This window comes from Taeniopygia guttata, chromosome 23, assembly GCF_048771995.1.
Source record: "Taeniopygia guttata chromosome 23, bTaeGut7.mat, whole genome shotgun sequence".
NCBI classification, from domain to species: Eukaryota; Metazoa; Chordata; class Aves; order Passeriformes; family Estrildidae; genus Taeniopygia; species Taeniopygia guttata.
The window spans coordinates 922,366-936,511 of NC_133048.1; the positions used below are offsets into that span (position 1 = coordinate 922,366).

Consider the following 14,146-nt stretch of genomic DNA (forward strand, 5'->3'; position numbering starts at 1 on the left):
TGGCAGTGACCCGACAATTCATCTAATCAGATTCACGTGCTGCTGCCCAGCACAGCCCCACTTACTGCTGGGCCAGAAGATGCTAGAAGCATCTTTTCCAAATAGCCTTTAAATATATTACACGCCTCAAGAAGAAAGTGCTGCAGCAGGGGGTGTCTGCAGCATCCTCTCTGCATTTGCTTTCACATGGACAGCTCTACTTATTAATCTTGGTTTTTGTCACTTAACTCTGAAAGTGAAGATATCACTCAAGTTCTGCAGCAGTTACCTGGAGTAAAGGAGAGGAAATTCAGGGATGCTGTCCCCAATTCCAATCCATGGTCCAGGCACAGAGCAGTGACCCCCTCAGGGCTGTTCCCGGCTGCTCATCCCACACACGGGAGGAAGAGGAGGAGGATTGTTTTGCCCAACTTCATGTGGTTTTCCCCCCAGACAATCTGCTTACTGTACAGCCCTTGTGAGAGGGAGATGCCAGCTCGTGTTCACTGATTTATAAATAGGGTGGGAAATAGGAACCCTTCACTCCTCAGTTTTCCTGTCAGAAATCTCTTCCTTCAATATGCTTTTTAATTAAAGTCAAATTCAGCTCAACTGCAGGCTCAGCTCCTTTTGCAGCTCCCACTCACCAGTATCCCTTTTTCTCAAGCTTCTTCAAACCACTTTTCCATTGAATTCATCTACTCCCAGTTTACAGCTCCCAGTTTACACCATTACAAAGGAGATACTGACACACCTAAAATGTAAGAAATAGCAGAAAAAAACATATTCCAGAAAAAAAAAAAAAAAAGAAGAAGATTCACTTCAATCAGTAGATCCATTAACCCTTGTAGAGACCTGCCTGCTCCCTGGAGCAGTCTGCTCATTGGTGCTAACGAGGCATGAGTTATTGCTCATGTTTATGATAGGTTGATGTATCCCATTAATTAGCTCTGCATGAATCAATGGAAGCCACTGAACACATAATCCTTGGTAATTCATAACACTGGAGCAGAGGAAACAGTGTCCTCAGCATTAAATAAACAGCCATCATGATGATGAATCTCAGAATTCCACAGAACACCAAGGCTCTGGGGTTGGTGTGAGCAGTTCCAGGGTCAGGTCAGCGCTGAGCTGCCAGTGGCACAGTGACATCCTCTGTCACGAGTGACAAAGGGCTGTGTGAAGCACTGCACAGTGATTAACACTCAGTTTTAACAGGATTTGGATCTCTTAATAAAGCCTTCCTCTTCCACCTCCTCTAGAATTGGAATGCTTTCCCAATTCCCCCTTTTCTGATCTAACAACTAATAATTTACCCATTTTAATTTGTGATTCATTGTGTTTAGTCATAATAATGAATATTCAGCTTCATTAGCAGATGCTTGGTTCAGTTCCTACTGAGACACTCAGCTCTGCCAGCGTGGCAGCTGGACATTGGCAGTGGATCCCTCTGGGAGTGGGGTCACTGATAGTGGATCCGTCTGGCAGTGGGGTCACTGATAGTGGATCCCTCTGGCAGTGGGGTCACTGGCAGGGGATTCTTTTTGGCAGTGGATCCCTCTGGCATTGGGGTCACTGGCAGGGGATCCTTTTGGCAGTGGGGTCACTGATAGTGGATTCCTCTGGCAGTGGGATCGACAGCAGTGGATCCTTTTGGCAATGGGTCACTGGCAGGAAATCCCTCTGGGAGTGGGGTCATGGATAGTGGATTCCTCTGGCATTGGGGTCACTGGCAGGGGATCCTTTTGGCACTGGGGGTCACTGATAGTGGATCCCTCTGGAAGTGGGGTCACGGCAGTGGATTCTTTTGGCAGTGGGATCGTTGGATCCCTCTGGAAGTGGGATCACTGGCAGTGGATCCCTCTGGCAGTGGATTCCTCTGGCACTGGGACCATTGGCAGTGGATAATTTTGGCAGTGGGATCATTGGCATGGGATCCCTGTGTCAGCAGGATCTCCCATTGGAACAACGGCCCCCAGTTCTGTAGGGACACAGTGCCCATGGCACTGACACTGTGCCCATGGCACTGACACTGTGCCCATGGCACTGATGGGGTGTCAATGACACTGACACTGTGCCCGTGGCACTGATGCTGTGCCCGTGGCCCTGACGCTGTGCTGCTGGCACTTGGTGCCCATCACCTCTCTGGGCAGGGTGCCCCCAGCAGGTCCTGCCCTCCCCAGGGCTCAGCAGGGGCAGCTGGAGCCCCGGGTGGTGTTTGGGTGCAGTTCCCTCCCATGGCACGATCCAAAGCCCTTTTCCCAGGAGAAAAGCTCAGCACAGACAGGACCAGGACCCCGTTCTCTGTGAGCACCCAGCTCTGCAAGGGCACGTGCCAAGCCCTGACCCTGGGCAGAGAGGCAGGAGCAGGATAAACCTGTGGCAGCAGCTCTGTGGGCACAGAGAGAGGCACAAATTTCCCAGGCATTTTCCCAGGGAAAGCTGTGAGAAGATCAGAGGAAAGAATGAGAAACAATCAGAGGAAAGAATGAGAAACAATCAGAGGAAAGAATGAGAAACAATTCTTATCTCCACTTGCTGCACCGGCTGTTGTGCACATGTGGAATGTGCCGTGGAGATTTGGGTACCAAAGGGTGATTTCTTAATTGGACACAGGATGGAGTTGGGATGGATTCACCAATAAGTTCAAAGCTGGATCGGACTGGCTGTGAGGGTTACTGAGTTTCTTAATGAGTATAGGAGAATATAGTATAGATGATATAGATGATATAATCAATAAAGCAATTCATCAGCCTTCTGCAATCATGGAGTCAATGCTAATTATTCCCCAGCTGGGGGCTGTGGTGACATAAACCCACGGCCAGGGCAGGCTGGGAGCAGGCAGGGCACCCACCACGGTGACAGGGACCCCTGGGCACCCTCCCCGAGCCCAGGCAGCGATGTGCTCGGGCCACAGACCAGCACAGCCCCACGTCAGGTGGTCCTCTGTGAGACAGAACAGGTCTTTAAAAGCTGGTTTTGATCATTTAGGGAATGTGGAATTCCTCTGGAGCCGTGCTGCCGGCAGGTCCAGCACATCCCTTCGCATCCCCTGTTCTGTGTGTGGCTGTTTGTAAACCAAGAGAACAGATGACAGGAAAATAATGAAAGCATTTTTCAAAACAGATCCTTTTGTCACTCCCTTTTTTATTTTTTTTTCTTTCATTCCCTGGAATAAAGTGCTGCTTTTAAGCCAGCCAGTCTTTCAGCTGTAATTACCCTGGGCATTCAGAATTGAAAATTAAAAAGTGGGGGGGAGTGTTAAAACAAAGGGAGGTAAAATAACCATTCATAAAATATATTGAAGATTGTAGGTTTCAAAAATGCCCTCCCCAGGCAGACCTTTCCCACCATAAAAGATTTCAGTCAAGACAGATTGGGAACGAATTTGTAAAAAATTGTGAGTTTTTATTCTCACAGGTCCCATTGTGGGCCCCTGTGCTGCCCCCACCTCCCACACCCAGCAAGTGCCACATCCTGGCAAAACCTGTTTTTTCCCTCTGCTTAACAACACTAAAACATTAAAATAGGAAGAGGAAAAGGCAACATTGGTCTCTGAATCTCCCAATTACACCTTTGGCTGCCCCAAGCACCAGCAGCAGGGGCAGGTCAATCCTGCAGAGCTCCACACTCCCTCTGCATCCCACACTTCCTGGAGACCTGTTGAAATCTATTACAGACCTTTGATCTCTTCCTACAAAAAGGATTTTCTGAGGAGAGGAGAGGGGATTAAGCAGAAACAATTTTCCCAGGGCACTCTATGGGGTTTTTTTTCTCTTTCTCTGCTTTCTTTTAAACAGAAGATGCCAACAGCAAAGATCCTCACAAGGTTTTGGGACTGTCAGCTCCTGAATGGAATCCATTCCATCAGTCAAATTTAGCATCTATCAGGAGCAAACACTCAGCATGTGGCAAAAAAATGTTGTAAAATGGAACTGTTAAATATTTAGGGCAGATGACAAACAATGTGTCATAATATTTGCAGAACTGCATTTGCCATTCAATGCCTTGTCTCAGTCAAGGCCCCAATTTTTGGAAGCATCAATGCAAGAGTGAGAAACAAGTTGACTGTTGGTGTTTGGCTACACTGTGAATGGAAAACAGGATTTAATGTAGGTTTCTTTAGTCTAATATATGCTACATACCAGGTGGGTATTAACATTTATTAGCTGCGTCTTAGCAATGAATATTGGAGAAGAGTTCAATTAACATGCAATAATTGGCATTTTAATTTAGCTTGGCAGGTCTGTGTGTGGCCAATGGGGTCTCCCAATGCAGAGCTCAAAAGTTTGCAAAATCCAGTTTACCTGGCAGGACATTTTTTTCCCCTAAAAGAAGCAGGTTTGGTTTCCTGTATTCAGTTTACAGTGAATTTTCACAAATGAACCACTTGGACCCAGTTTGCACTGGGATAAATGAAGAACATTCTCCTGCCCAGTGGAAGCCCTGCTCCCCAAACTGGAGAGTGTGTCCAGGGGGACACAGGGCCAGCCCTCAACTCTCCAGCACACAGTAAAGAGAAATCCAGAGTATTTTATCCCCCTGCAGGCTTTGTTGGAAGCCTGCTCAGCCCTGGCATGACGTGGGATTCACTCCCTGCTCTGTACCTCACCCCAATGGACACCCCAGACCCCTCCACAGGGTAATAAAACCCCACAGAAAATACACTTCCAGCCATGCCACCCCAACCCTGTATTACACATCTACAATAATTTTAAGCTTTCAAACCCTTTTTTCCCCCCCATATACTACAGCACAACACGTGCTTTCAGCTCAAAGCACTGCCATAAAAGTGACATTTCAGTGCACCTGATGGTGATTCCCAGGACACATCTGCTGAGTTTAGGCTGTTTCAGTGAGGTTTTGGGGAGGGGGGCAGGGATGGGCATGGGAGGACTGGTGGCACAGTCCAGTCCAGCTGCCCCTCCCTGGCAGTGGGGTGACAGAGAGTGGAGGCTGGAATTGACACCATGGTTTAATTCTGGGCAGCTCACACACCAATCTGAGCTGGTAAATAATCCCAGACACCTGGTAAGGTGTCCCACAGTGGGGACAAGACAAGCACAAGTAGCTCAAAGCTGCCAGATCTTCCTTTTGCAGAGAAATAATGACTTAGAGCCCGTGGGAGCCTTTCCCAGCCAGTGTCAAGGGCAATGCTGGGACTGGGTGTCACTGGGAGATCAGCCCCTAGGGGAGTTCTCAGGCTGCAACCCACTTTGGGAGATTTGCATTTCCTGTGAGCTGAATATTGGGTAAATTAAAAGTTTTGTGGCATTTTCCTTGCCTTTATCTTGCTGGGAATCTGTTCCTCTGAGATTACGATGCTGCTTGCTTTTTTTTTTTTTTCCTCAATTAATTGAGCCTGCTTAAAAAAAAAAAAAAAGGCCCATTTCATTTTAATCATGTGTTATGCAAATTAGAAATTTAAATATCATTAAGAAATCTGTTGCTAACTTAATTTATTTCTGCTGTAGCACCACTGACGGCTTTTGATCTGAGATTAGCGCTTTGATCCGCTCCCTTGGTCGGGGTTACGCTCTGCCGCTGCGGTAAGCGCTCTTCCTCAGATGTCAAACGTGCAACACCAGAACAGCTTGTTCAAAGCATGGCAGAGGAAACGCTGCCAATTAGGCCAAACGAGGAGGGTTTGCAATGAGGAGAAGTTTGTTTCCAGGAGCCACAGCCTGTTCTGTTGTTTCTGTTGTGTCCTGGCCGTGCCCCAGCCCGTGGGGACGAGCGGCGCCCAGCTGAGGATGCAACAGGTCATCCCTAGGAGCAGTGACAAACCTTTCCAGACCTTCCCTATCTACTGTTCATTAAAAACACAACCTGCCATGTTCCATTAGTTCCTCATTTAGTGCGAGTAAAGTGCTGATACATACGTTTTAGCTCCAGCGGTTTTAATCAGTTAATTTAACCAGAAGCATTAATAATGTATTGCTTTGCCACTTGACTGCTCATCTGTTAAGCAGCTTATACATAGAAGAATGTCACCCCCTGTGACATGAAGTGCCTAATTCAGAGCAAATGAAATAGGATTTTGCATATTCAATACAAAAATGAGAAAAGAAGGAGACACCGTCTCCTGGGAATGGATCAACCTGCTGTGATGGGATTTCTGTCCTGGCAGGCGGGAAATCCCTCCTTGTGGGACACACTCACACTTTGCATATCTGATTTTCTGGCTGAATTCATTTTCTTGGCGTTACTCAGCAAGTACCTGGCTCTGCCTCCTGCTGTGGAATCAGAGGCACTGGGAATGCATCTCTGTCCATCAGCTTCTCCCAGGGACACCCCCAGAGTGACCAGAGTGGGGGGCTGTGGCAGGGAGGTGACAGCAGGACTGCTCCCACTCATGTTTGGCTGCATGATGCAGGGTCACAGCAGCTGAAATAAAAACATTCCTGGTCACATTTAAGGGTGTTTGGAGACAGCGAGCTCCTGGACACTGTGGGGATCGGCCATCCCAGTGTGCCTGTCTCTCCTCTGAGCTCACGGGGGATTTAAGCTCCATGTCCTGCCTCTTCCCAAGGATATCTGGCAGCAAATCCAGTCAGGTGTGCCGGGGAGCTCAGGAACACCCAGACCCAAGCTCAGCCTCTACTTGGCTCCATTTCTCCGTAGGGTATCGCGTACACAGGGAAAGCTCCTGGGTGGGCAGGTACATCATGGGCTTCACCAGCCCCATGAAACTGGGGTCCTCAGCAAAAGCAGCTGGAAATGCTTTGGACCTGAGAGCTGGGGAAGCTGCCAGGGTGGGAGCAGCTCAGGGACAGGCTGGTGCCTTTTTAATTTACACAAAAGAGGCGCACGGCGAAGGCAGGCAGCGCGTGAGCGTAAGCGATCCAGACACACCGACTCTGAGGTTAATCCTCTCCCCGTGTTCCAGGCAGATCCTGCTCCTGGGTTTTTAGCAATCAGCATCCAGAGCGAGGAGCTCCCGTGGGCAGGGCCAGCTCAGCCCCGAGCCGCCAAGCCCTGCGCGGGGCTCTCTTGCGTGATGCGTGCTGATGGAGCCTGAAATTGCTTTGGATCCGTGGCTGTGCTGCATCACATTAAGCAGTGCCACGCTGAAGTGACAGGGCCAGTGCATGATCAGCAGCAGTTGAAGGGGACAGGGACTCGGATCCTGCCGCTCTGTCAAAACCCAGAACCCACTGGCAGAGCATGGGAATTATTTTCAGCTCCTTCCCAGAAGGTTTGTTTCAATCCGTTTGCACGTTGTGCTCGCTGCCTTGGCGTGGAGCAGCTCCGTGGTCCTGCTGCAGGGCACAGCCCGGGATGCTGCCCTGACACACGGGGCTGGGGATCCACTGCACCGCTCTGGCTGCAAGGGCTTCCCAGGACTCATAAGGGTTCTGGAAGGGTGGGAGCCCCTGATGCTGTTGAGGCAGGGCAGGAATGAGATGACTCCACTCAGAAGGAGAGAGTAAAACTCTGATTTATTTCAAAATGCATCAGTTTTTATACAGAGTTTCGTGCAGACCAACTCCATTGGTCCTGAAGTGAAAACAAGCCAACCATTGGTGCACAGTGCATGATGCACAGTGGTAGAACTTAACTATAAACAATGTGAACAACAAGAGAGATAAAGAACCTTATTTACATTCTTTTCTAACAGATTACCAGGCTTCTGCCTGGTTAGAAGCTTTCAGTTTCTCCCTTTGACTGAATCTGAGACCGACAAGGCCCCAGTGCTCCTGGCACTGCTTTCCTCACTCATCAGTTTATAGGGTGGGGTTGTTTCTGTTTAGGGACCAGCTGGAATCAACACCAGACCTGGGGACTCTGCTCCGTGCCAGGCTGAGCACAGGACCAGCTCCTTGGAGCTCACTATGGAGCATTTCACTGTAGCAGCTCCTTGGGGGAAGGTGTAAGGAGAGATTTCTTGTGAATAAATCTGTCATTGCTTTCCTTTTTTATTTTGCTGATATTTATTGCCTTCTGGATTTCCCTGCTCTCTTTGCATCCTTTTTATTGCACCTGAGACTGTCACAGCCCCCCAGGATGGGCAGGCTCTGGGAGCTGAAGCCCCATTCCCAGGCACAGCCTCGTGCTCCAGGGAACTTTCTTTCACTTCCAGCAGTGTTATCTCATTTCTCTATATAATGCTGCTGTATAAACAGCAGCTCTCGGGGGACCTGGGCCGTGACAGTGAGATCCTCCCCCCTGGATTTGTCAGCCAAGCAGCAGTGTCAGGTTCTCCAAGCCTTCCTAGGGAGGCAGCTCTGTGAGGAAGACTCTCCATAGATTCTCCATTCTCTGCCTCGGGGACCTGGAGCATCATCCTGCAGGAAAAGGCACTAAATTCTGTGTACCTGCCCTCAGTGGCCCATTTGCTAATACTGGCCCCAAAACAGAGTGATTTGTCCTCAGAAGAGGGCAAATCCCTCAGAAGACAACAGCAAAAACATTTTATAACCTCAGAGAAAAAAAAAAAAACCCACAAGAAACCACAGCTCTGGTCATGGAAGGGCTGTGAGAGGGAACAGGAGCTCCTGTGTCCCTGAGGAGCTCCTCTGGCTCCATCCTCGCTAAGAGCTGCCTCAAACCAGGTATTTCTTCCCGGATGTCACATGGAAAGAGGCTGTCAGAGCTGTCTAAATGTGTGAACAACACTGTCAGCGGGGGAGAGAAAAGTGTTATCAGAAATAGTTGTTCTTCAAAGCTAAATAACTCCGTCATTTATAAGGAGCAGAAGATAAGAGATCGCACCACACGCTGAGGGCTGCTGGAATTTTCTTTCTGAGAACGAAAGCTGTTTGTTTTGGTAAAAAGCAAAAGAGGGGAGAAATAAAATCTTAAAATACTTTGACTTTCTTGACTTAGCTCTTGTCAAAGCTAAAAATAACTGCGCTGGCACTGAGCCCATGCAGCCGTGTCCTGGGATCACTGGAGCAGTGGAGGAGGTTTCCCAGCACATTGTCCAGGCATCATTGACCATTTCCAAGGTTTCCCAGCACCATCCCTGGGGACTGAAGAATGCATTGCAGTTTTGCTGGATGCAGAGAGACCTGGGCCTGCTCTGATTGCCATCAATGGGATTTTAGGTGTTCTGTGGGATCCAGGTTTTACCCTGAAGAAAAGCCCAAGTTCTGCTGCTCCAAGTGAGAGCTTCTGTGGTTGTCAGCCAAACTTCCCCTTGTGCCAGGCCAGGCTCCTTCTGCCTGCCCAGCCCCACTACTGCTCCTCTGGTCTAGACCCAAAGGGAGTGTCAGGCATTTGCTCTGGGATCTCATTTCAGATTTTGAAAACTCCTCACCTTAGCAGCGATGGCGAGGTCATCAAATAAAATAACATAAAACAGTCAGACATGAAGCTGATTGTAATTAGTGTGTTTTCCCATACGCTGGCTGACATTCTCCAGAGAGCAATTAGTCTGCTTTAAGAGTAAAAGACAACTGAATAATTATTTAACCTGCCTGGGATTGATTTTAAAATCCAAGAAGTCAGATATAATAATGGATGACTTCATCAAAAAATATGTAAAATAAGTGATAAGGGTTGGAAGTCTTTGTCAACAGCTTGTGTGAGGCATCTCCTACAAAGCCGACTCCCAGTCCCAGATCCCACTGCACCAAAGGCCCCCCAAACATGGCATAAAAAGAAGGTTTCCAGGGAAAAATACCTATGCAAACAAAGTCAACCTGAATTGATAAACTTCAGTGTGTGTTAAACAGCACCTGGTGCTGCAGTGGGGAGTCCTCGGGCTCTATTGACTGGCCAAGGAACAGCACGCATAAATCAGGCAGCAAATCCTCTCACAAACCTCAGGAGGATGTCACAAAGCATGACAGACCTTGTCACTGCCATCTTTTATCTCTCTACCAAGCCATGGGAGGGGAAGGAAGAAGGAATGAGAAGCTGAGACCTGCACAGACAGGAGAGAGTGGGAAAGGCCACGAGCACCACAGAGCATCCAGTGACCTCCAAGACATGGGAACTAGCTTCCAAAATAGGGCAGAGGTTTAGAGAGGGGCAGCAACACTAATGGAGCTTCAGTTCTACTCTCTCAGGTGGGATATGTGGTGTATAAAAGTGGAGACTTGTGAGCTTTTCACACCCACTGACTCTCCTCTCTGAGCGTGAAGCCGGGTGAGGTTTCTGCCCAAGGCCCATGTGGGATCGCTGGCAGTGCTGCTGTCCAGCCCTCAGCAGCAGATTGCCCAGCCCTGCTCCTTCATCTCTCCTGCTGAGGCTTGCAGGGGACCCCTGGGGTCCCCCAGCCCGGGGGGGTTAATGTCACATCCCTCGTGCTCTCAACACGAGCTGAGCGTCTCCATTTTGCTCAAATGGAAGAGCTGCAACAATTATTTTCATAATTAGCTGGCTTTGCAAATTAATGCCAGTTATGCTGTGTAATCATGATGAAGATTATGCATTAATCAGCTGTTTCAAGCCAGTTATTAGGCTCTTTAAATAATGATGGGAATGAACGTCTCTGAAGGAGCGGCGCGCAGCCAAGAGGGATGTGAGGATCCAGCAGGGTGTGCCCTGCCCAGATCTGACATCAGGTGCTCCCAGTCTCACCAGTTCCTGAGCAAACCCCAGGCTGGGGCATGCTGTGGCTGCCCTCAGCACCTCAGGGAGATTCCCAGTGTCCCAGAGTATTCCTGGTGTGTTCCCAGCAATGGGAACACACAGAAACACATCCCTGCTGCCCGCCAGCTCTCTCACAGCCTGGCCCTGAGCTCAAGGTACTGGGTGACTGCACAGAAAATTCTTCCCTGACAAAAAGCCTATTATATCCAGCTGGATGTCTGGAACAGGAATTTATTTAGGATCAAACCCCAGTAATCCACATTTCCAGCCCTTCTGTATTCTCTCATAATGAGACATGCTCCAATGCAACTTTGAAAGTGCTGGGCTGGGACAAAGCCTAATGCCAGCTAGTGGATAATCAATGTAACATTTACCAGTTATCACTTCAGCACGATGCTAGAAAACAAAAAATCCCTGGCTAAACAGTCTGGACAGTGAAGCCTTGAACAGAGAGATGGGGTGAATGTCACACTCACTTTGGTTTTGTTTATTGTGTGTGATTTAATATTGCAGATGAACTTTCTTCTGCCCTAAGAAACTTAAATTGAGCTGCCAGCATATGCAAACTTTGATGTGGATGAATAATTTTCTTTGCACCAGTCAAAACCCAAATGTTTTGGCATAATCCAGTGAGAATGAGGCACGTGGACAATTCTGCTACACTCCTGCCTACGCTGCTGAGCATTTTGGATTGAAAACCTGCCCATGAGTGACTGGCTGAAAATCACGTGAGACTGAAATGACACTCCAGAATGAGCATTCAGCCTCTTTTTTCTTTATTCTTCTGCCTATTACCAAAATTAGCACTGAGTTCAGTGGGGTTTTTTTTGAGCAGAGACATGCAGGAAACAGCTCAAATTTTTTCATGTCTATGAATGTAAATTCATTCCCACACTCGCTTCACAATTGGGGACATGGATGCACAAAGACTGCAGAGGAGGAGGAGGAAAGGGACTTGTCACAATAAAGGGGAGCAGAAAGAGGCTTTTTGGAGGTCCTTCTGCTTCCTTGCTGAGAACATCTGCTGTGCTTCACCCAGTCCGTGGCTCTGGTCACATTCCCGAGAGGACACCCAGAGCACGGCCACCAGCAAAGCTGTCAGCTTGGCTCTGGCCAGGCTGGAATTCCTGGCTAACACCAAACTGCCACAAAACTATAGAAAATGTGCTCTGGCTGCTGGAGGAGGATTCATGGCATTGCCTGAAAGCCAGCAGGGCTGAGCAGACATCTGTTGTCTACAAGAAAACGTTTGAGGAGTATCTTAAATTGAAGAGGAAGGTTTTTCCTTCTGCTAATGAACCCTGAGACCATCTGTTACCAATTGTACTTGCTTATTTCGCTCATCCATTAATTATTTTGGTTTACTTTTGAATAAGATGGAGCAAGGTCTGTGTCGTTCTGTGGTTCTGTGAGGGGCTCAGGGTGGGTCCTGCATGTTGAAGACAAGGACACATCATTACATAAGCCATGCCTGCACCAAGTCACTCCAATTCGAGTGGCTGTCAGTGGGAACTGAGGACAAGACTCACACACAGAGCCAAGAAACCCAGCGATGCTGTGACATGAGCTTGTTGCCCTTGGGGAGGTGTAATGGCATTAACAACTTTTGAACGCAGGAAAGCTGCATCTGAGATGTGCATTACTGAGCAGAGGAGCTGGAGGGTAGGCAAATCCAGAAGTGTCTGCTGGTCTGAATTGAAAACTTGGATAACTAAACATGAGGAACAATAAAAAAAAGGAGAAGGGGACTGAAAATGGCACTGAAAATAGTCAGCAGCAGCACTGCCCTGCCTGTCTCTCGTGCAAGGAAAGGATGGGTGATGAGGCAGGAGGATTTTGAGAGGAGGGCAGTGCCAGTTTTGTACCCAGTAACTCCTCAGAGCACAGACCATGGGCAATAAGCCTGTCCACTTCCCATGGTCTGGTCCTAAAGTTTTATGGGAAGCCACTTATCTGACTCATAAAAATATTCCAAGACTTTAAACCACCTGCTACTGCCCCTCAAAGCTGCCACCCTGAACATTCTCATAGACCAGAATATAAGAAAAACCCAAGTCTTCACATCTTCATTTCAGCGCAGGACAGGTCCTCAAGCAAACCCAGCTCCACCTGCAAACATTCCAAGAGTTTTCTCATCCTTGCTGCTTAAATTTGGGAAACAAGCTGTGGCTCAAAGGTGGATTTTTTTTTGTCTTGCAGGAGGAATCTTTGAGTACGCAGATGGCCCCAACACGCAGGTGATGAGCGCCGAGGAACAAGCGTTCCGATTCTCCGCCAACATCATTAACAGGAACAGAACTCTGCTGCCCAACACAACCCTCACCTATGACATCCAGAGGATACACTTCCATGACAGCTTTGAAGCAACTAAGAAAGGTAAGAGCAGAGCAAACTTCTGAGCAGCTTTGTGGCCATTTATTCAGCGTAAGAAAGGTCTGGTTTCCAGACCAGCAGCGTGTTCCATCCTGCTCTCACCAGTGATCTGGATGAGAGCTCCTGCTGGAGCTCACCTTCTAGAGGCATTTTAACAACTACCTTTTTTCCCTCTGAAACCTCAGAAAACTCCTTTCAGGGTTTGCTCTAATCCTGAGCAAAGGTCTGGAGGCCGTGCCTGTGTTTGTGTCGCTGCATCCCTGGCAGTGTTCACATCCATCGCGTGGATGTTCTCTTCTCTTAATAGCAGTCACTTTTGATTACTGGATAACAGCAGCACACTTGAATTGCTGAAGGGGAGGGACTGCACAGTAAAGGCTGCGAGCTGGTGACCTGAGGGCTCATGGTGTTTGATTCTGGCTGGGGAGAAAGGAAACCTGCTGCCTGAGCTGGCAGCTGTCGGAGGGACATCAGCAGGAGGGAGCTGTCTGCTCCAGCCAGCCCAGTGACCCCCTGTCCCTTTTCAGATGGTTTTGTGGAGGACACTCCCTCAGAGGAGCTTGGCACTCCTCTGTGCCTCTACCCACTGGTCTATACCCACCTGGCATAAATCCTCCTCTCTCACTGTGCCAAATCACTGCTGCAATTACCCAATATCAGGGCTGGGTCAGTGCCCACAAGTGTCTGGTTGTCCCAGGGTTGTCCCATGCTTAGTCCCCCCAGGCTTTGCTGACATTCCTCCCTTGCCCCTCCAGCCTGTGACCAGCTGGCTCTGGGGGTCGTTGCAATATTTGGACCTTCCCAAGGCTCCTGCACCAACGCTGTCCAGTCTATCTGCAACGCCCTGGAAGTGCCCCACATACAGCTGCGATGGAAGCATCACCCTTTGGATAACAAGGACACTTTCTATGTCAACCTGTATCCTGACTATGCTTCCCTGAGCCACGCCATCCTGGACCTGGTGCAGTATCTGAAATGGAGGTCAGCCACCGTGGTGTACGATGACAGCACAGGTGGGTGAAGGAGGGGCTCAAAGGAGGAATTCTGGAGATTTTCTGTCCTGGGTGTCTTTGGGAGCTTTTCCAATGAACCCTCCAGGGAACCAAATGATGCCCCGTGCAGTGATGGGTTCCCAGACGGTGCTGTGGGAGGTCCTGGGAGCTTTCTAAGCAGTTCATTCACAAAGCTCTCAGCAAGTGGGGCCATGAGCTGGCACTGGGTCATGGGGGGGTTCATTGACGTGGGGTGACCA

General features: G+C 48.8%; 1 protein-coding gene across 2 annotated transcripts in view; it reads left to right on the forward strand.

Moving 5' to 3' along the window:
• GRIK3 (glutamate ionotropic receptor kainate type subunit 3) overlaps positions 1–14,146 on the forward strand; it is a 95,179-nt gene that overhangs the window by 37,214 nt on the left and 43,819 nt on the right. For both annotated transcript variants that reach the window (XM_030290259.4, XM_072917863.1), the window contains exons 2-3: positions 12,721–12,897; positions 13,650–13,907. In XM_030290259.4, the coding sequence (XP_030146119.4) occupies positions 12,721–12,897; positions 13,650–13,907 (435 nt within the window). The remainder of the gene's footprint in view (positions 1–12,720; positions 12,898–13,649; positions 13,908–14,146) is intronic.